We start from the raw sequence: 22039 nt of genomic DNA, 5'->3' as shown, positions 1-22039 counted from the left end.
GATGCTCAAGTCCTTTGTATAAGATGGCATAGTATTGCATGTAACCTACACACATCCTCTCGTGTACTTTAGTTCATCTGTAGATTACTTTTAATATTTAATATAATGTAAATTCTATATAAATAGTTGCTGGTGCACGGCAAATTCAGATTTTACTTTTTGGAACTTTCTGCAATTTTTTTGAATATATTTTAATCCGAGGCTGACTGAATTTGTGGATGTGGAACTGATCGTAGTATGTACATCTTCAGTTATACAAGATAATGCCAAATTATCATGCATTTAAAGGTTTCATATTTTGTCAGATTGTTCTCCAGAATTATTACATATTGTTGTAGGTTGCCACCAAGGACATCCTTGCAAGAGGAGCTGTCTTCCTCGCACCCTCGCTCATGTGGGTGTTTTATCACACTTTCTCTTTTCCAATCTAATTGATGAAAAGAGGTATCTTATTAAAGGTAAACTGACACTTATGACTGTATTTTAGGGACTTCCCAGGCGGTCCAGTGGTTAAGACTTCACCTTCAATGCAGAGGATATACATTCGAGTGCTGGTCAGGGATCTAAGATCCCACATCCTTTGAGGCCAAAAAACCCAGAAGCAATAGTATAACACATTCAATAAAGACTTTAAAAATGGTCCACATCAATGAATCTTTGAAAAAAAAAAGACTGTATTTTATAATTAAACCTAATTAATACTTTTTGTCTTGTTTTTGCAGCCTGAGACCTCAGACCATTGTTCCCTCCCAGAGGATCTAGTGAGTATTTCTACACGTTTCAGATTAGCCTGCATCACACTTTCAGTGATAAGTATGATAAGTAAGACACAGTAACAGTGTTATGAGTGTCTTTATTTGGTTGCTGATCAAAGGTTTTTTAATCTCACGTGTTAACTATGTGATGAAAATGCTAGCAGGAATGGTGTTATGAATGATCCTCACCCAACTTGAAAAAAAAAAAAAACACTAAAATTTTATTGTTTTATATTTAAAGGAAATAAAAAGGCAGAAACTGACGCCGTGCCTTCCTACAAGGATCAGACTTGTTATACTTGTTTTCCAAGGGGGAATTTATGACCTTCTCGCCACTTGAATCGTTCCAGGAAACGAACAAGAGGCCCATAATTTGATGGTCTTGGCCCAGATTCAGCTGTGAGAGGGTTCTCGTGTTATTCTGACCTCAGCGTAACTGCTTTGTCCCGTCTCTGCCCAGATGTGGAAGGGGCAGCAGCTGGCAGAGCCTCGCCACGTGTCGCTTGTCTTAGGAAACTTTGCTCCCTGAGCTGACTGGTTTTGTCACAGAGCCAGATCCAACGGCTATTTCAGAAGATGATTTTTTTTTTTTTTAATTATGAGTTTCTGAGTTATTCTGCATGACAGTGATTCAGATTGTTAGTTTGTGGCTTTTCTAGATGTGAAACTCAGGGAATGTGATTGATGTTCAGGCAGAGGGAGAACTGACCCCTGGCATGTCTGTTCTGTTACATAAAGGGCTGTGTGGGACACACACATATACCCACATAAAAAAAATAAATAACTGTACCCTCAAACATTTCTACAGTAAAGCAGTGGCCCAGATAATTTCCAGATTCAGGGTAAATGAGATGACATTATAGAAACAAAGGAAAAAATAACTTTAAATACAGTTTAAAAAATTACTTTATGAGTATTTCCCCTAGTGTTCAGACCATTGTGCTCTCAAGGAATCTGAACTTTAGGACAGAGGCCACATTCTAAGAACCTTAAAAAGTTCAGAAGAGTCCCTGGATGTTCATATGCCAGTTACTTATTTTTGTCTTCAGTTAAGAAAGACTCTGGGGCAGGTTTATGAAATGGAACTTTCCTTCTTTTTGGTCCAGCACAGGCTGGTCAAGGGTAGCCAAACCTAAAACAAGCCTTAAGGACAAAGATAGCAAACTGAAAAGCTATCAGGGACCAGGCAAGTAAAATGAATGTGTGAGGGACTTTCCTGGTGGTCCAGTGGTTAAGACTTTGCCTTCCAGTGCGAAGGGAGGTGGGGGTTTGATCCCTGGTCGGGGAGCTGAGATCTCACATGCCTCATGGCCAAAAACACAAAAGGTATATAACAGAAGCAATATTGTAGCAGATTTAATAAGTAAAAAAAAAAAAGGTCTGCATCAAAAAAAGAAAAAAAAGTGTGAACCAGCTGGGAATAATTTATGAGGGATGTTGGGGCTTGTAGTAAGCTGAGAAAATGCTTGCCTGAGATTTGGACTCTGAAATCTGAAGGGCAAATAATGCATCTTTTAATTCATAAACCACAGCTTGATGGCAGGTGGCATTTGCTTGGAGACTGGAGAACTAACATCAAGAGGGTTCCCGAGCCCAGGGTTCTCCTCTATTAGATTCCTAGAATTCCTGGAGCATACATTTAAGATCATGTTTAGCAAAATCTGCCTAGTATAGGATTTCTGGCAGTGTTGCTTTAGAAGCAGGTAAATTTTATTTTTATCACAACAGTCATCACCAGGCTGCTTTGATCGAATGACTCCATATGTTAATTCAAAATCTGGAATATGATCACATATTTTAAGACCAAAAATAACTTCTTCAGTTCAGTCTACACGGAGCATCTTATTTTGCTGATTGTCATGTATTTTTCCCTCTGAAAAAAATTTTTCGTAACCTCTGGCAAAAAGCAGTAATATTTGACTGCTTCTTCAGAGAATTTTTTTGTTTTTTTGCTGAATTTTGCAGTTTCCATTAGCTTTAGATCCTAAGTTTAAAAGGGGGGAAGGGCCAGGTGATAAATGATTCCTGAACAGAAGGAAGTTCCTCGTGTCAGATTTAAACAAACCTAGGCTTCCTGGAGAGTCAGTGGAGGCACCATTAAGACTTATCTGATGTTGGGACTTCCTTGGTGGTCCAGTGGCTGAGACTCTGTGCTCCCAATGCAGGGGGCATGCTTTTGATCCCTAGTCAAGCACTAGGATCCCTTATGCTACAGGACGCAGCCAGAAAAAAAAAAAAGACTTACCTGGTGTTGGTGGAGTTTTTTCCCGGGGGGAAAGGGAGACCTCTTGCTGTAGATCTGAAGGAACTCGGCTTAAGAAACATGCTCTCCAGATCTCATCAGGGATCTTTATTTCTCAGTCTGCCTGTGCAGGACTCTGGCCTAGGACTGAGCAAAGGCAAAGGACAGGGTGGAGGATGAATGAGAATGAATGACAGAACGAGAACCCTCTGTCCTTGGTGGAGCCTGCATGTCCATCTCTCGTCCGCCATTGTCCCTGTTTGTCTTGCTCTGCCCCCTTGCAGAGAGTGTCGGAAGTGTCCAACCACTGGTGGTACTCCATGCTCATCTTACCTCCTTTGCTGAAAGGCAGCGTGGCTGCTCCCCTGCTCTCGGCCTACTACCCAGACTGCGTGGGCATGAGTCCGTCCTGCACCAGCACGCACCGCGTGGCCAGCGACACCAGCCCCGGGAAGCTGGAGCACCCCAAGGCGGTCCCTTCTGTGCTGGGTGAGCGCTGGGCCTGGCCCTCCCTGCCTTCCCTCCCCTCCCTTGCCCTGGAAATGTGTGGGTGAGCAGAATGGAAAAGATGGTTTTTTTGTTTGTTTGTTTTAAATGTGTTCACTTGGTACAAAGCACCTCGTTATTTCATGAATCTGGTTTTACTGTGGATCACTCATATTATTTGTATACATTAGTTAATTTTTCCTTTAATCATTGGGAATGCCTGTAACACTTGTCTAGGAATCGTACCTACGGAGTTTAATGAGCATTTCTTTGAAAGTTGGATAGCTGCGTAATTTGATGATAGTGCCTACTCACTCTGGCATGCCGGAAGAAAGTTTTGACTCGATGAGCCACCCTTCTTTTTTCTCTTTGAGTCATTCTGCTTCTAATTATGCCATTGATAATTACAGTCAAAACGACCCACTCTTGAAAAAACTTCAGGTCAAGGCAAGCAGATTGATGACTGTTTACTTTCAAGGGATTTAAAAAATTCTCCCATCAGAAATCTCTGTGTACGAGCAAGAATTCTAGATCATCTCCTGCACACTAACAAACTTCATCTTTGGCGCAAGTGGATTTTGACATCGTGGCCTTTTATTAAGATTTTAACTAGTAGCACTGGACCCTCCAAAAATCGAGATGTGGTTGAAATCACAACGGAAGTGATAAATCCCAGTGTTAACAAAGGTGGAATGAAACAGGCCCTCAGACACTAATTAGTCGGTGTGTACATATATGAAGGGCAGTTTGGCAGTGTGAATCAAAAACCTTACAGTAGATCCTCTTTGGATGTAGGAATTTATCCTAAATTATGAAAGATTATCAAAAGTCCAAAGATGTGTGGCATTTATAGTAGTGAAGTAATTGGATAAAATCAAAATGCCCAGAAATAGGGGAGTAGATAATAAATAAGATAGCACTGTATGTCCATGGAAGTCATATTTAATGATATGGGACAATGTTCTTGAAAAGCAGGTAGGAAAAAAAACACTTCAGTGCATTTTTTTTGGCTTTTTTTCTTTCTTTCATAGAGGCAGAACGTAGGTTAGTCTGGGTTTAATACCACTCAGGGATTATCAGGGGTTAGCGATTGGTTATTTACTTCTGTGAGCCTGTCTTCTTTTTTTTTTTTTTTTTTGAGCCTGTCTTCTAATCAGAAAAACTTCAATAATAGTTTCTTTTAACATATATTTCCATGGGGATTTGGCATCGGTTGGGTTTGGAATTTCAGGTTTGCAAGATGAAGTTGTTGTTCAGTTGCTAAGTCATGTCCAACTCTTTGTGACCCTGTGGCCTGTAGGACACCAGGCTTCCCTGTCCTTCACTGTCTCCTAGACTTTGCTCAAACTCACGTCCATGGAGTCAATGATGCCATCCGACCATCTCATCCTCTGTCGCCCCCTTCTCCTCCTGCCTTCAGTCTTTCCCAGCCTCAGGGTCTTTTCCAGTGAGTCGGCTCTTCACATCAGGTGGCCAACATATTGAAGCTTCAGTTTCAGCATCAGTCCTTCAATGAATATTCAGGGTTGATTTCCTTTAGGATTGATTGGTTGCATCTCCTTGCTGTTCAAGGGAACTCTCATGAGTCTTCTGCAACACCACAGATTGCAAGATGAAGACATTCTGGAAATCTGTTGAGAAACAATGTAAATATGTATCACTCAAAGGAGAAGGCAATGGCACCCCACTCCAGTACTCTTGCCTGGAAAATCCCATGGATGGAGGAGCCGGGTAGGCTGCAGTCCATGGCGTCGCTACAAGTCAGACACGACTGAGCAACTTCACTTTCACTTTTCACTTTCATGCATTGGAGGAGGAAATGGCAGCCCACTCCAGTGTTCTTGCCTGGAGAATCCCAGGGACTGGGGAGCCTGGTGGGCTGCCGTCTATGGGGTCGCACAGAGTCAGACACGACTGAAGCGACTTAGCAGCAGCGGCGGCACTCAAACATGATTAAGATGGCAGATTTTATAGCACATGTTTTTCTTTAACAAAATTTTTTTTAAAATTTCTGTGCTGCAGAGATTGAATTTGTGAAGAAAGAATGGGGAAATATTTTTTAATTTCCACCTAGCAGGTCTAATTGGACAGAGGAAGCGGAAGCATTTGTGTAGGACAGACCGGGAAGCTTGACTAGACCCTCCTTTTTGGTTTGTTTTGTTTCTGCTCTTCAGCTTACCCAGATTTCCCTGGTGGCCCAGACAGTAAAGAATCTGCCTGCAATGCAGGAGACCCAGGTTTGATCCCTAGGTCGGGAAGATGCCCTGGAGAATGAAATGGCAACCCACTTCAGTATTCATGCCTGGAGAATCCGATGGACCGAGGAACCTGGCGGGCTACAGTCCATGGGGTCGCAAAGAGTCAGACACGACTGAGTGACTAATAGTTATCCAGATTTGGAATTTACAGCCTGTGAGATTGACTCCTTTGCTTCTCCCCTCAGTTCCAGGCATGAACCGGTACTTCCAGCCTTTCTACCAGCCCAACGAGTGCGGCAAAGCCTTGTGCGTGCGGCCAGACGTGATGGAGCTGGATGAGCTCTACGAGTTCCCGGAGTACTCGCGGGACCCTACCATGTATCTGGCTCTCAGGAACCTTGTCCTCGCCCTGTGGTTCACTAACTGCAAGGTTAGTGGAGGGCAGGCTGGCCCGCAGCACGTGGACACAGACTTCTCTTAGAGGAGTGGCGTGGTCTCCTTTAGATCCGTGTGTCTCCACCACACGTTTGGGTGGATACTCTGTGTGGGGGCTGTCCTGTGCATTGTAGGGTGTTGAGGCAGCATCCCTGGCCTCTACCCACTAGATGCCATAGCAACCCCCCCCGCCACCTGGTGTGATAGCCAAAAATGTCTCCAGATATTGCCAAACGGGGCCGAGTCTCAGCACCCGAGAACCAGTGCTTTAGGCCATGTGTCACCAGAATTCTTGACTCTCTAGTGAGTGAGTGTACAGTGCAAAGTTAAGTCAAGGAGTTCCAATGACAATGCCAGGAGAAAAAAGAATAAAACATTAAAGATTGGATCATAAACCCCCTGGAGGGCAGGAATTCTTACTCGGTTTGTTATCCTCAAGCGTCTGAAACCAGTGATTGGTTCTTTTCTGGGACTGAATGAATGTTAGGGACTTCAAACAGCACTTAGCTTGAAAGGGATGAAGATAAATTGGGGGGTGGACGGGTGGGGAGACTACAGTTTTTTTTTTTTAAGCAAAGTCTTTCCTGACCCTAGTATTTTTCCAATTTATTAATTTCTTCTGCAATTATTTGAATGACTGCTGAATATAGAACATTTTGCCAGACTGCCAATCTTGGTTAAAGAAAGATATTCCGGGTCTGCTCTGGTATTTCATTGAATTAGACCCCAGCCCTAGATGATTGGATTAAGTTACAGCTATAAATGCAGTTGATATGAATTATACCCAGGTGAGTGGGTTGGGCAAAGTAGAGTTACTCATTTCCTCTCCAGCAGCCTTAAAGTAGGTATTCAGTAAACATTTGCTGAACAAAACAAAACTGTGGTCAGAATTTTCCTGTAAATAAGCTGTGAAGATGCATTTTTCAGAAACAGCCTTGGGTTCATTTTTCGTGACATTTCTTTTTAGTTGACTTTGAAATTGGACTTATGCTGTGGAAGACTCTTATTTAAAAAGTCCTCCACTTGTCAGTGTGGATCTGTTTTAATTTGTAATAAGATCATAAGATGTGTCTATTTAATACTCTAGTGGGGAAACTAAAATATGGCTGCTTTTAAGGAGTCAGAAAAACAAACAAGGAGTCAGACTAAATATGATTTTTTTTTTAAGTCATGAACACAAACACATTTTTTAATCTGCTGCTGCAATCCAAGCCAGTGTTGTACATGTTGTTTCTTTCGTATTTTGAGCCTGTAGTCATCTTCCTGTGCTTGATCAGATTCTCTTGGAGCTGGGGGTTGGGGACAAGTAGAGGAAAGACCAGAATGGGCACCTGGCCTCTGCGCCCCATGGCCCAAACCTGTTCTAACTTCACGAGCCTGCGAGGAGGCCACCTTACTCTTGAATCTTTGAGCTGAACCAACCCTTACCAAAGCTTTTGGAGTAAACAAGGTCAGGGTCTTTTTTTTTTTTTTTTTCCTGAAAAGTTCCTAAGTCCGTTCCTCCTTCATCTTATCAGTGATGAGAACCCAGCTTTTTCAGATCCCAGGGCCAACAGCAGCCTGGGTTTCTATAATGGCCTTTGTTGTGTGGTTTATTGAGTCAGGAATATATTTGCGGTGTGCGCTGCACCCACACTCCCCGTATCGGTCATTCTCTGCGAGGGGAAACGTAGGTAATAAAACACAGATTGCTGTGTGCCTCTTCTGTTCCTTTCTTCCTTCGCCAGGCAGACCTCCCTTTGGTCTTACTCTATCTTAGTGATAAATGGTAGATTCCAGTTATCCTGGGAGGTTTTTGGGGTTTTTTTGGTAGCTGAGATGGTAAAGAATCTGCCTGCAGTTTAGGAGACCAGGGTTTGATCCCTGGGTTGGAAAAATCCCCTGGAGAAGAGAATAGCCACCCACTCCAGTGTTCTTGCCTGGAGAATTCCATGGACAGAGGAGCCTGGTGGGCTACAGCTCATGGGGTTGCAAAGAGTCGGACACGACTGAGCACTAACACACCACACAAAACATGCACAACGTGAGATTTATCATTTTTACTATTTTAACCATTGTAAAATGTACAGGTCATTGGCATTAAGTACATATACAGTGTGGTACAACCATCAGTTCTATGCAGTTCCAGAACTTTTTCATTGCTCCAAGAGGAAACCTCACACCCATTAAACAGTGACTGCCCACTCCTTTCTTCTCCCAGCTTCTGGCAACTACTGGCCTACTTTCTGGGCTTCCCTGGTAGCTCAGCTGGTAAAGAATCCACCTGTGATGCAGGAGACTCCTGTTCGATTCCTGGGTTGGGAAGATCCCCTGGAAAAGGGATAGGCTACCCACTCCAGTATTCTTAGGTTTCCCTGGTAGCTCAGATGGTAAAGAGTCTGCCTGCAATGCGGGAAACCTGGGTTTGATCCCTGGGTTGGGAAGATCCCCTGGAGGAGGGGATGGCAACCCACTCCAGTATTCTTGGCTGGAGAATTCCATGGACAGAGGGGCCTGGCGGGCTGCAGGCCATGGGGTCGCACAGAGTCGGACACGACTGACTAAGCACGGCACTGCCTACTTCCTGTCTCTATAAAATCTGCCTGTTCTGGGTGTTTCACATTAATGGAATCGTATAGCATGTGGCCTTTTGCAACTAGCTTCTTTACTTAGCATGACGTTTTCAAGGTTCTTCACTGTTGTAGCATGTGTCAGTACTCCGTTTCTTTTTACAAACAAATCATAGTCCGTGTATGGATAGACCACATTTAGCTTTACACTGTCACCCACTGATGGATGCTTGGATCATTCCCACCTTTTGGCAATTCGAATAATGCTACCATGCATTTTTTTTTGAAACTAACTTTTGAGTTCTTTCCAGTACGTACGTAGGAATAGAATTGTTGGGTCATATGGTCCTTCTTGTGTTTTCCCTTTTTGAGGAACCAAGACTTGTTTTCGGTCAGTTAGTTTAACAATCTGGTTTTATTTCCAAACACAGGAAGCTCTTACTCCTCAGAAATGTATTCCTCACATCATCGTCCGGGGTCTTGTGCGCATTCGATGCGTTCAGGAGGTGGAGAGGATACTTTATTTTATGACGAGGAAAGGTCTCATCAACACAGGAGTTCTCAGCGTCGGCCCCGACCAGCATCTTCTGCCTAAAGATTACCACAACGTAGGTGACCGTCACTCTAGCAGTGCTGCTGCCAATGGTCATGATCCATGATTGTATGTTAATAATACAAGTAAAACTCATATTATCGCTCTAAAAGTTATAAAGTGAGACTTTCGTAGATTATGCATTTCTTCAGGGGAAAGAATATCAACCACTGTTCCCCTGGATGGTAGAAAAGAGGAAGGGGTGGATGACTTAGGACAAGTACTGTTATGTTCTTTAGGGAAGTACCTTTCTACAAATGGGACAACAAAGAAATACAGATGAACTAACATTGCTTGGCAGTTGGCCCCTTCTAGTACATATTTTTTCATTGCTCTAATTGGATTTTTGTTTCTTTTTTTCTTTTCGTAAAGAAATCAGTCATCATTATTGGGGCTGGTCCAGCCGGATTAGCAGCTGCTAGGCAACTGCATAACTTTGGAATTAAGGTAAGACTTGGAGGACCTGGAGGTGAAAACAGATGGTTAACTGCTCCTTTGGTCCAAATTTTTCTAAGACTTGGAAACTAGTTCCTGATTTTAGCAGAGAACGCTACATACATTATATCATCCATGGGGTCGCAAGAGTCAGACATGACTTAGCGACTAAACTACCGTATTTGGGGTAGCCTTCTTCCCCAAGGAAAGATACTCTTTCTTTTTAATTTTCATATCAAAATGCATTTTATTTTTATTAATTTTAGAAATCCTTTATTTTCTGTGTGTGTTGGTTTCTGCCATACAATGATGAGTATTAGCCATAATTATACATATATATCCCCTCCCTCTTGACCTCCCTCCCCCTGCCATCCCTAGTCATCACAAAGCACCTAACTGGGCTACTTATGATATATAGCAACTTCCCACTAGCTAGCTATATTATTTCTTTTTATCTAGCGTATTGCCTTATTCTACTTGTAAAAAGCCAAAATAGAGTCGATTACAAAAAAATTGTGCAATTCAGTGTCTAATTTCCATTAGATTCATTCAAGTCTCCCAGATTTCTGGGACTTCCTAGGTCTGACTCATTTCTCCATTTTTTAAAAACTTGTTTTGCAAGGACTTTGGTTTTCCATTAAACCAAACATGAAAATCAATTTGGTAGAATTGAATTAGTCTTTCGCTGCGCTCTGTGTGGCTAAAAGAATCAACATTTTTCACAGCATCTTCTCTGCTGGCGGAGTTTCAGAAATGAGAAAGTTTTCAGTGGTTGTGCCTCAGAGGTTTTCCTTTTGGTGGGAAGCAAGATCTACGTCTTGGATTCTATATATACTACTAACAAAAACAGGAGAATCTGAATTGAGTTTATAGGAAGTGTGTTTGCATTTCAAAATATTGTCTGAGAGGTATTAAGCTGTGAGGTATTTTAATTGGCCATATGTATATTTCAGCAATAGATATTAGGACTAACTTTTCTTGTTTTTTGCTTGGGAAATTCACATTATGTTACAGGGAAAGTTATTCCTGAAAAAAATTATATGTGTACGTATGTATAACTGAATCACTTTGTGGTATACCAGAAGCATTGTAAGTCAACTATATTTCGATTAAAAAAAAAGTTATTTCTAGCCAAAGTCGGGGGAGGAGGAGATTTCTTTAACATTCAGCCTTCCTCTTACAAACTAAAAAAGAAACTAGAAATGGATGGTTCTGGGTTCATCTGAAGTCAGAGAGAAGGTGGAGAGCTGAAGCCTTTCTAGTTGGAGAAAATGAGGAATTTAGGTCCGAGGAAGAAGAATATTCAGGGGACCTCTGTTGTTCTCCCCTTTCTCTGGGGAAACCATCCCTCCTGGTTAGGAAATAGATTCCTCTGAGTAACCTCAGAGATGCTTAGCTCGGGAGCCTCCTGGAGCTGTCTGAAGGACTGCTCCTGGGGCTCCAGAAGCAAAAGGACTACTTTTGCACTGGAGAGGCTTCCCGCTTTCAGCTTCTACAACCAAGGGCAGGGTTGCTCTTTGAGGCACAGGGCTGTCCACCTGAGAGAAGCTTCTTCCGCCTCCAGCATCAGAAATTTGGAGGAGATAAAGCACTCTGGCTGTGGGACCAGTCTGTGCTGGCCAAGCCCATGGGGTCGTGCTTAGGATCACATGTGATTTTTTTTTTTGTCTGTGTTGCAGATACGTTCATTTGTGTAATAGATTCCACGTATGAGTGATATCATGTGGCATTTGTCTCTCTTTCTGACTTATGTCACTTAGTATGATCATCTCTAGGTCCATCCATGCTGCTGTGAATGGCATTATTTTCTTCTTTTTCATGGCTGAATAGTATTCGTGTGTGTGTGTGTGTGGGTGTATACATATATATATATATATATATATATACATCACATCTTTTTCCATTCATCTGTCGATGGATGCTTAGGTTTTTTCCACATCTTGGCTATTGTGAATAGTGTTGCTATGGACATGGGGATGCATGTATCTTTTTGAATTATAATTTTGTCCAGAGAGACGCCCAGGAATGGAATTGTTGGATCCTTGACACACTGCCCTCTTTTTAAAGTCATTTTTCTAATAATATGATAATGTATTAACTAGATGCAAAACTCATCTTACTGTGTCACTTTACATTTGTACTGCATTTGGTTATGACTGTTGCATCTTCTTCAGCTTCTCTGATTGTCTGTCTTTTTAGGTGACTGTCCTGGAGGCCAAAGACAGAATTGGAGGCCGAGTATGGGATGATAAGTCTTTCACAGGCGTCACGGTGGGACGAGGAGCCCAGATTGTCAACGGCTGTGTTAACAACCCAGTGGCACTCATGTGTGAACAAGTGAGTTTCTTTACGATTTGTGCTGCAGATGAACAAAAGATGGTCTCGGTTTGCTTGTATGCAGTATTAATATGCCTCTAGATAATATGTAATAAACCCAGAATGATGTGTTGCCCCTCATCCCTTCTGAAAAGTAGATGAGAACAAGTACAGTTCTTCCTTTCTCAGAAGGTGGAACTGGAAGACTTAATCCCCCCTCCCCCCCGCCCCAGGTCTGTAATTATATTTGCGTGTTAATTTGCAGGCCACTTGATTAGGTCATTGCTGTAGGGTTGCCCAATTAAGCAAACAAAATTACAGAATGCCAACTTAAATTTGACTTTCAGATAAACACCGATAATTTTTCTGATATAAGTATGTCCCAGTATCACATGGGATATTTTGCATGCACTCTCTGGGACCTACTTATGCTTTAAAAAAAAAAAAAACTGTTCATTGTTTATCTGAGAATTAATGGGGCTTCCTGTCTCTCGTCGGGCAACCCTACCTGATTTCTTTGAAGACCTATGGTAGATCCAAGGGTTTTTGTGAACTATTGATTGACAGTCAGTTCAGCCTCAACTTTTGTGAGTGTCTGTGCGTTTGTGTGCTTTTTCCCGTGAGATTCCACAGAGAGAGGGTGTCAGAGCAGGGAGGGGCGGTGTGCAGTGATAGCGTCTGAAGCATGGATAAATCTTGGTGGAGGGCATGGCCTCGAAGCTGTTGTTGGCACCCTCCCCTTCTCCGGTTCCAGGCTGGTTTTTCACTGCCTGCCTTTGTGGCCATGCCCTGATCAGCCTGTATTTTTGAGAGATCCTTACTGACCCTTTGCTCCATGAGAGCTCTGTCTGATTGCAGCTTAGAACCTGTACCTATTTTTTCCAGGGAAAACTTTTCACCTTCTTATTCTTATTATTTTGAAGCTTGGCATCAGCATGCATAAGTTTGGAGAAAGATGTGACTTAATTCAGGAAGGTGGAAGAATAACTGACCCCACTATTGACAAGCGCATGGATTTTCATTTTAATGCTCTCTTGGATGTGGTCTCTGAGTGGAGAAAGGATAAGACTCAGCTCCAAGATGTCCCTTTAGGAGGTATGGGGAGAATGGTGTTCTGATTGTTCCATCTGAGTCTCATTCTAACTTACGCTTGATCAGCGGTAGCATCATCCATCCACAAGCCTGGGTGGACCCAATGAGAATAGTCCTTCGGAGCATCCCTTTTTGACTGGCCATTCCATAAAGGGGAGCAAAACTGCTTCAGGGACCTTTAGATGTGTGTGTGCACATGCACACACATACAGCTTACTTCACACAATAGCCAGTGTTTTAAAAAAATCATGTAAATGTTTAATTTTCAATTTCCCAGAAGAACTTGCTTTTAAGAAAACATGTGATAAGCTCTATGTGAATAACTAGCCACCGTGTAATGACTTTTCTAGATAAGAGTTTCTACGTGCCAGGATTTCTTTTCCTTTTTCAGACAGAAGGTTAAGATTTATTTTATACATATATTTTGTTTAAGAATGCAAGACTCTATATTATGATTTAAGAATTGTAATTCAGAACTTTTAGGCTTTGGTACCGAATGGACCATATTCACCACAGCCCTCTAGAAAACCTAACAGTAACAGCTCATTTCTCTGAAGGCGCCAGCTGAGATCTTACTATATTGCTTCTTAAATTGATATTTATTTAACCTGCGATTTCATGACCTGAATGTATTCATTTGTAATTCTCGGGAGCATGTTGGAGTCTCTTACATTGTGAGCATTTTAACTCAACTGCCAGGGTGTTAATTGGCTTCAACTTTGTGTTTCTGTGTGAGGGTTCTGGCATAGGCTCCATCTCTGTTTGGGGTAAATTTCTCAGCAGGGACTGTCTGTCTCCTCTCTTAATCCTCTCATCCCATCCCACCCCACCCCCCATGACCTCAAGTCTTCACCTCTGAGACCGACCCACTTTCTAACCATCCTTAGTAAAAGTGTTGACAGACAAACCATAACAGAACATTTTTAGAAACGTCCTGGGGTTGACTGGGATCGTTAAGTCAAATGTGGTAGTGCCCAGACCAAGTGGCAAGTAGTTGAATTTTCTGGAAGACAGCAACTAGGTGGACTTGCAGGATGTTCTCAGAATTTGGTTAGTGTTTGTGTGACAGTCGCTGGGTGGCGTTCTCGTCATGATTCTTTCAGGCTCATTATCTACAAAAATTAGTAATGTTTTGGCTTTGCTTAAAACAAGTTACTAAGGGAGGATCAGCAATATTTACTCTATAAGTAGTTGTTTCATCATATTGATATATTTTTTGAAAAGCTTTAGTAATAATGCCCTCATCTCTACATGAGGTTACATTAGAGCCTGCCTAGTGTAGTATCTCAGCTGTCTGAGCTCTCACCTCATTAGATTTAGCTCAGAAGACAAAAGTATAAGTAGTTAGAAGCTAGAGTGAATTTCACAAAGCAAATGGACTAAAGCTTTAAAATGTTATTTATGTAGAAATCACATGAAGGCTTCTCTCAGCCTGCTTATACTTTAATTTTATGTACTATTTTAGCAATCTTGGTTCTTCCCATACCTTTATGAAACCCAAAGGAAAACAGAGACTATATAGCGGGATACCAGGGTGGGATTGGTATGAGAAGGTACTGAAAGTGGAAAAAACCCAGAGGTCTAGGAACAAGAGCGTAGTACAAAGATGCCGTGGACATCTCCATACAGCAGTCTAGCATAAGAATGGAACATATTAATGAGAAACTTCAGTTGTCGAAAAAGAGAAGCGAACTGATACCCAGTTCTGTCTCTAGTCAAGCATGTGCAGAATGCCTTATAGAAGCTTTGAGTCTGCCCCGTCTTTGTTGGATGGTTGTCATCACTGGAAACATTCTAAAGAGGTCATTTTTGCTGAGATATTTGTCAGGCACAAGCCTTTTCCCCCTCCACCTCCCCGCAAAAGGAATCTAAGACAGTCATTGGAATGATAACACAAGGATGTATATGTATAGTTGAAAGTTCCAGTTGAATGGGATAGATAAGTGCTGGGGGTTGATAACCAGGGAGTGATTCCTGAGGCTGGTGGTGGCCAGGTGATGCTGGTCTATAAAGGATGGACGGGACTGGGGTGCAGGGGCAGGGCATTCCAGGGAGAAGCATGGTAGTAGCAGACGTGGCAGGGTTGGCATTTACCAGGAAAAGATTGAGCGAGTGGGCAGGTGGGGTTTGCTGTCTTTGGAAAAGCTAAAAATGTGCTTACTCTGTCTGGCTGTGGGTTTTGGAATTTATTACATAGGCAATGGAGAACCAGTAATTAAAGGTGTTGAGCCAGAAAGTTGCCTTCGTGGAAGTCCATGGTGGAATATTTGGAATGTTTGTAAGAGACGATAGCCAGTTGTCAGTCTCTGATAGATCTTTTGGTGGAGGTGAGCTGTTATAAGAACTTGACTTTAAGGTGGTGCAGTAGGAGCAGAAAGGGAATGGAAATTCTCTCTCTGTATTTATATATACAGAGGTTACTTTTCCTTTATCTCAAGCAAAAGAAAAAATTGGTTCTCCACTAAGCAGAAATGAAACAGGGTTGAAGACATAGGACCCTCATAGCTTCGTTCCCCGTTAAGATATGGTTTTCCTTCCCGAGAGAAACCAACCTTGTCAAGACATTTACCCTTTCCCCTGGGTCTACCTGGGAAAGATCTTCCAAAGTTTGGGGCCTTGCGGGTTGAAGGAGGTGGAGCGCAAAGGATAAGGAATTGGACCATAATGTCCAACTTTTTTTTTTTTTTTTTATTCTGCTTTGCTCCCTTCCCATTGCAGAAAAGATAGAGGAGATCTACAAAGCTTTTATCAAAGAGTCTGGAATCCAGTTCAGTGAGCTGGAGGAGCAGGTGCTTCAGTTCCATCTCAGTAACCTGGAATATGCCTGTGGCAGCAACCTTCATCAGGTGGGCTTTGAACATGCTTCTTTCTGTGTGTATGTGTTCACGTATTGAAATGTTGAGCCCGCAATGGTCTGGATAACAGAGATCCGTGGGTCTGCTGCTTAAAAGTCCCCAAACCACAACTTTAGAGTATATGAACCCTATGGTGGTTTTGAAAAAAAAATTCTTTAAAGCAGGAGAAGCCTTTCTGCAAATAATGACTTTGAAGATGCTCACTCTATCAACCTGAAGACAGGAAGGCTGTTGTGCTGAGGGGGAGGGGTCATGGGCCTGTGTCTGTCCACTGCCCTGTGCAACTGGGGGCTGAAAACACTGCTCTTGAGAAACCAGAATAGAGCATCTTTGCAATTAGGATCTGTTCATCTTGCTAAAATAAATTTAAAATTGCCTGGGTCGGGAAGTTCCTCTAGAGAAGGGAATGGCTACCCACTCCAGTGTTCTTGTCTGGAGAATTCCATGGAGCCTGACGGGCGACAGTCCATGGAGTCGCAAAGAGTTGGACACAACTGAACAACTAACTTTCATTTTTCAATTCATGTCACCAGCTCTGATTATGCGACTTGGATATGCTGCACCATTCAATCACAGTTCTGTGGATGATCCCTGACTTAATTATCCTCTATGGTAGGGGTGGGGGAGGGACAATTGATGTTTGCATTCAGTGATTCTTTGCAATTGGAATAACACTTTCCCAAAATCATGCTGCATTTCAGCTTCTATGGAATTTCCATGTTGAAGACATCTAGGTGGCATATTTCTATATGGAGCTGATCAGATGCAGGAATTGTCCTTTTCCATAGAATTGTCCTTTTCCAGTGTTGTTGATGTATAATACATCTTTTTGTCAGGGAGTGATACCCATGGCCAAATCATCTACATTTTGTTCTAAATAAGCTTTCCTGTGCATCACTGAGAAATTTCCTTCCCCTGGCAGCAGTATCCACCTGGCTTTATCTGTTCGTCCGTCACTCCCCGCTTCCTTCCTGTTTCACCCTCTGTCCTCCTGCCTGGGATGGTTTTTCCCACCCTGGGTTCCTTTTCTTGTCCCTTAGGTGCAGGCCGCAGGTTTTCCACCACCTCTTGTTTTCCAACCTCTCCTGGTATTTCCCAGGTGTCTGCTCGCTCCTGGGACCACAATGAATTCTTTGCCCAGTTTGCGGGTGACCACACCCTCCTCACTCCCGGATACTCCGTCATCTTAGAAAAACTGGCCGAGGGACTGGACATCCGGCTCAGGTCTCCCGTGAGTGTCCACAGCGGTGGGTGGCTCAGGTTTGGTGGCATTTGGAGCATGTGAAGCTTGGGACATGTAGGTTACATAGCAGACAGGCGCCTGCTTTGACGTTCAGCCAGTGTCTGCAGGTACTTTTTATACTGTGATCAGTTGCATTATCTTGGTCAATTAGGTAGCTGCTGTTGTTGGAAACAATAGTGACTGAGATGCACTTTTATTAATAATCAAGCGTTCGGGTGGCTCACCACCTCCCTGACCCAGCGTGGTTCTTTTCACACTTAAATTTTCCCCTCAAATATACATTTCTATGAAATCATATTGTACATGGTTATAATCATAGAGGCAATTACATATATATATGTCTGTATTTCACCTTACACAATGTGGTAAAGATTTTTCTATATTCTGACATAGTGTTTATAAATTTTAATGACGGAGTGAGAGTTCCCTGAAGGAAGTGATAACTGTTTAGTTCTTCGAATGTGAGGAAGTGGTTTGCCATTGCCTTGGAAATGTAAACTCCCATCATAAGGGAATTGGAGAGGACCCCGGATTGTGTGGTTCCATCCCTCATTATGTTTTCCATAATTGCTTTTCTTGAGCAGGTACAGAGTATTGACTATTCTGGAGATGAAGTGCAAGTTACCACTACGGACGGAACAGCGTGTCCAGCTCAGAAGGTAAGCACTGTGCTTCCCCTGGGTGCTGCCAGCAGCCTGGGAGTGAGAGAGACCAGGCTTTTCCACCGAGTGGCTTGCCTTTAGCCATCTCCCTGGAGCCTTATTTGACCCCTGAAGAATTCTGTATCTCCACTAGTTGTGTGTGGATGTACCAATTGGATTTAATTATTTGACCAGCATATAGATTCATGGCAGATGGAATTCTGGGTAGTGCTGCATTAGTTCTGAGAGTTGAACAAGAAAAGAAATTCTTTGACCAAATAAGTTTGTAAAGCATGATATATGGGTCTACGTTTCAAGTTAAATAAGAACATCTTAAAGGCTCTGAGAAGTCCAGCATTTTAGCAACCTGTTTTTCCTTTGTTTAATTCAGTGGTTTCTAAGTGGGTGGTGTGTTTGTTTCTGTACCACAGAACCTTTTTTCAGATCAAGAACACTGTGTTTTTATCTTGAAACTGGCAGAAGTACTTTTATATCATTTGAATTTTTTGTAAACAGCTTTAGTAGGTGGACTGTGAATGGTGCTATAATGTAATATATGAAATCACATTGAGATTTCTGTAGTGTTGGAAAATGAAGTGTTGGGGGTGGAGGGGGCTTAATAACCCCCATAGATTTATTTAATTATGTCTGAAGTGTTTACCAAAAAGTGTAACTGATGAACTATCACTGGTTCCTAGACTAGCTGTGTTTTATGCATTTCAGTTAACTAAAAATATTTCATAGTCCTTGGTATTCATACAGAAATGACGGATTGCATGTCAAATGGGAAAGACAGGGTAGTGTATAATTCCAGGGTGGATGGAATAATTCCTCATATTGTTCCTGCCATTAATTAGCTAGGTAGTGAGTATTGGTCGTATAGACTTTGGACTAGCAGTCCTTCTCAGCCCTGGCTGCACCTCTGAATCAGCTGTGGTGCTGGTTTAGTCACTAAGTCATGCCCGATTCTTTGCGACCCCATGGACTGTAACCCACAAGGCTCCTCTATCCATGGGATTTTCCAGGCAAGAATAGTGGAGTGGGTTGCCATTTCCTTCTCTGGGTAGAATCACCTGGGAGGTGCTTAACAAGAAATGTTACAAAGTCCCACCCCACATAGGTTCTTGCTGAACTGGTCTGGTTGTGTTTTTTTTAAAGCTTCCCAAGTGATTCCAACATGTGACCAGAGTTGAAAACCACTTGTCAGTAGCATCCATATTTGTGATCCCCAGGTGAGAATCAGGCCAATATCTAGTATTCCTCCTAATGGTAAAAAAAATTTTTTTTAAATACTGCCTTATAAATTGCAGGCTTCTCTTGTGGCTCAGATGGTAGAGAGTCTGCCTGCAGTGCAGGAGACCTGGGTTCAATCCCTGGGTTGGGAAGATCCCTTGGAGAAGGGCATGGCAACCCGCTCCAGTGTTCTTGTCTGGAGAATCCCACGGACAGAGAAGCCTGGTGGGCTACAGTTCATGGGGTCGCCATAGACTCAGACCCGACTGAGTGACTAACACACACAGGCCTTATAAAATTGCAAGTCAGCTCATGGCCCAGGACCACATGCTAGGTGTGCTAACCCTGCTGTGTCATTCTCTGCCTGACCCTGACCTGGCCCATTTGCTCTTTTTCTTTGTATTCTGGATTTTAGAGAAATTAGAGTAGAGTTTCAGGCTGTGACTCAAACAGCCTGCTCTGAAATGATGAAAGCAGATATTTTTAGTAGTCAGCACACCTCACACGGTTTCAATTGGAAGTTACCCCAGCTTACAAGTGAAAGATTTCCAGCCCATTGATAAACACTTGACAAAATGTGAACGGTTCATTATTTCCCACAGGTGTTAGTCACTGTACCACTGGCTTTACTGCAGAAAGGGGCCATTCAGTTTAATCCACCGTTGTCAGACAAGAAGATGAAGGCCATCAACAGCTTAGGAGCAGGCATCATCGAAAAGGTGACTGAATTACGTAAGCCTGGGAACTAGAGAGATGAATATCGGATGACAGGAATTCCCAAACTTCTGGTATTGGGAAACAGGTGATTTTTGAATCCACGTCACATTCGAAGACTCCCTTTTCCTTTGAGTAATTGTTCCTGAAGAATACAGAAGGATATTATCAAAACAAAAAGAGGAGAGCGGACTGGGCTCTGCAAGTTTGGATTCGGGAGAAAGACTTTTCATTATTCAGGGTTTGAACTGGGTGTATAAATGAGCAATTCTTATTTTATTTTTTCCTGCTTTCCATGTCTACCCTTCACTACTAGTAGTGGTAGTTTAGTCGCTAAGTCGTGTCTGACTCTTGCAACCCCCCCGCCCCAGGGACTGTAGCCCGCCAGACTCCTCTGCCCATGGGATTCTCCAGGCAAGAATACTGGAGTGGGTTGCCTTTTCCTTCTCCAGGGGATCTTCCTGACCCAGGGATTGGATCCCGGTCTCTTACATTGCAGGCAGATTCTTTACCAACCGAGCTACCAGGGAACCCCTAGTACACGTCACTAGTTAGCTCCAACGAGGAGAGGGTTTCACTTCCTTTGCCTTGAAAAACTGCTTTAGCAGTTTTAGAATCTGCCAGTGCTGCAGTAGGTACCAGCAGACTTATGAGTAGTAAGACTTTTATCTCCTGAACATAAGCTTCAAGACTAAGTCTCAGCAGTGCCCTGCATCTTTGGATTAGCCTAGAGGTTGTCAGTGGGTCCCACCATTATCCGTGGGAGGACAGGACTGAATGGTATTAAAAAACAGATGGTCACAGAGAGAACAAAGGATAGAAGAATGGAAAGGGAGTATGTTTGAGTTTTTTGGAACATCTTTTTTTTTTTTTTTTAACATAAGTATTTAAGAGCTATGGGTGGCTTCTTAGAGATTGCCACACTTTTGGTTTCATAACCACCTTTCTCTTGCTTGCTTTCCAGATTGCCTTGCAATTTCCTTATAGGTTTTGGGACGGTAAAGTTCAAGGGGCTGACTTTTTTGGTCACGTTCCTCCTAGTGCCAGCAAGCGAGGGCTTTTTGCCGTGTTCTATGACATGGATCCCCAGGTAAAGTCATGGGTGTTAGAACGTGGTTTGAATTCCCTTGTTAACAGTTTAGAATTTGGTTTGGTAGTTACTTCCGTGTCAAGCCCAGGAACTAATGGACATTGTGGACACTCTGGATGTCTTGTCTGTATGCTGGGGGGACACTTGCAGGGCACATCTTCCCGTAGGAAAGGAGCCCCCGTATCTCTCATATAGTACTAATGTTGGTCCCTGGGAAATGAATTCATTGCCATGGAAGTGGAAGAATTCTTCCTGATGGAAAAATACCTCTTAGGGAGAATTGATGATAGCACAGTAATGAATGGTACTTGAAATATTCTCCCCAAGGGTCCTCCAGGGGGGAGGGGGCAGGTATGATTGGCCCACATGAGGGCGGGTCTGGGATTCACTAGACGTGATTGGTTGGGGGAGGAGGACTGAGGAGAGGACTTTCACCTGGGCTTGAAAGTGATGGTTGTGCTGGTGTCCTGCCAAAGCCTCACAGTTGTTTTTCCTCCTGCCTGTCTGTCCCAAGACACTTTATTTTCAAAGGTTCCACATGGGAGCCAAGAGCAGAATGTCCTGACTGTTCAAGAAGGGTTCCCCCGCCCCATTATTATATCTACAGACTTCCCTTCTCAATCTCATTCCATTTCTTCTAAAACAAGTTCTTAGAAGGGAAAAGCCAAGAGAACCTGGGGGTTTGATACGTACATGACTTCTGGAATTTTTCCAGCAGGGAACAATAAAATGCATAAATGAAGGTGGGTGGCCTGGGCCTCAAGACAGTAGGAAATGATGACATGTGACCTGTGAGGATGAGGGTCACGTCTATTGCGTTGGCCAAAAGGTCGTTCGGGTTTTTGCGTGAGATCAGATGGAAACACCCGAACGAACTCTTTGGCCACCCCAGTGCTTAGACCCGGGCATCTGGAGACTTGGGTCCCCAAAGCCCGGCGTGTAAAGTGCCTTTCCCTGTCACGTGTCCAGAAGCAGCACAGCGTGTTGATGTCGGTGATCGCGGGGGAGGCGGTGGCGGCCGTCCGGAACCTGGAGGACAAGCAGGTGCTGCAGCAGTGCATGGCCACCCTGCGCGAGCTCTTCAAGGAGCAGGTCAGACACGCGCTCTTTGAAAAGAGAAGGGGCTCAGGGCCACGGGCCGCAGTCTTCCTCTCTTTTAACAT

At 43.1% G+C, this 22039-nt stretch overlaps 1 protein-coding gene across 4 annotated transcripts in view; it reads left to right on the top strand.

Annotated features, from left to right (window-relative positions):
• KDM1B (lysine demethylase 1B) overlaps positions 1 to 22039 on the top strand; it is a 41981-nt gene that overhangs the window by 12989 nt on the left and 6953 nt on the right. For 3 of the 4 annotated variants that reach the window (XM_043908430.1, XM_043908434.1, XM_043908433.1), the window contains 13 exons: positions 723 to 761; positions 3282 to 3486; positions 5927 to 6111; positions 9097 to 9273; positions 9630 to 9704; positions 11892 to 12029; positions 12932 to 13103; positions 15819 to 15946; positions 17055 to 17186; positions 17783 to 17857; positions 19675 to 19791; positions 20751 to 20876; positions 21846 to 21968. In XM_043908430.1, coding sequence (XP_043764365.1) covers positions 723 to 761; positions 3282 to 3486; positions 5927 to 6111; positions 9097 to 9273; positions 9630 to 9704; positions 11892 to 12029; positions 12932 to 13103; positions 15819 to 15946; positions 17055 to 17186; positions 17783 to 17857; positions 19675 to 19791; positions 20751 to 20876; positions 21846 to 21968 — 1692 coding nt within the window. The remainder of the gene's footprint in view (positions 1 to 722; positions 762 to 3281; positions 3487 to 5926; positions 6112 to 9096; positions 9274 to 9629; positions 9705 to 11891; positions 12030 to 12931; positions 13104 to 15818; positions 15947 to 17054; positions 17187 to 17782; positions 17858 to 19674; positions 19792 to 20750; positions 20877 to 21845; positions 21969 to 22039) is intronic. The other variant, XM_043908431.1, reaches the window with a different exon arrangement.

Source organism: Cervus elaphus, chromosome 7 (genome assembly GCF_910594005.1).
Source record: "Cervus elaphus chromosome 7, mCerEla1.1, whole genome shotgun sequence".
Classification (NCBI taxonomy): Eukaryota; Metazoa; Chordata; class Mammalia; order Artiodactyla; family Cervidae; genus Cervus; species Cervus elaphus.
This window is presented reverse-complemented; position numbering and strand designations above follow the sequence as displayed.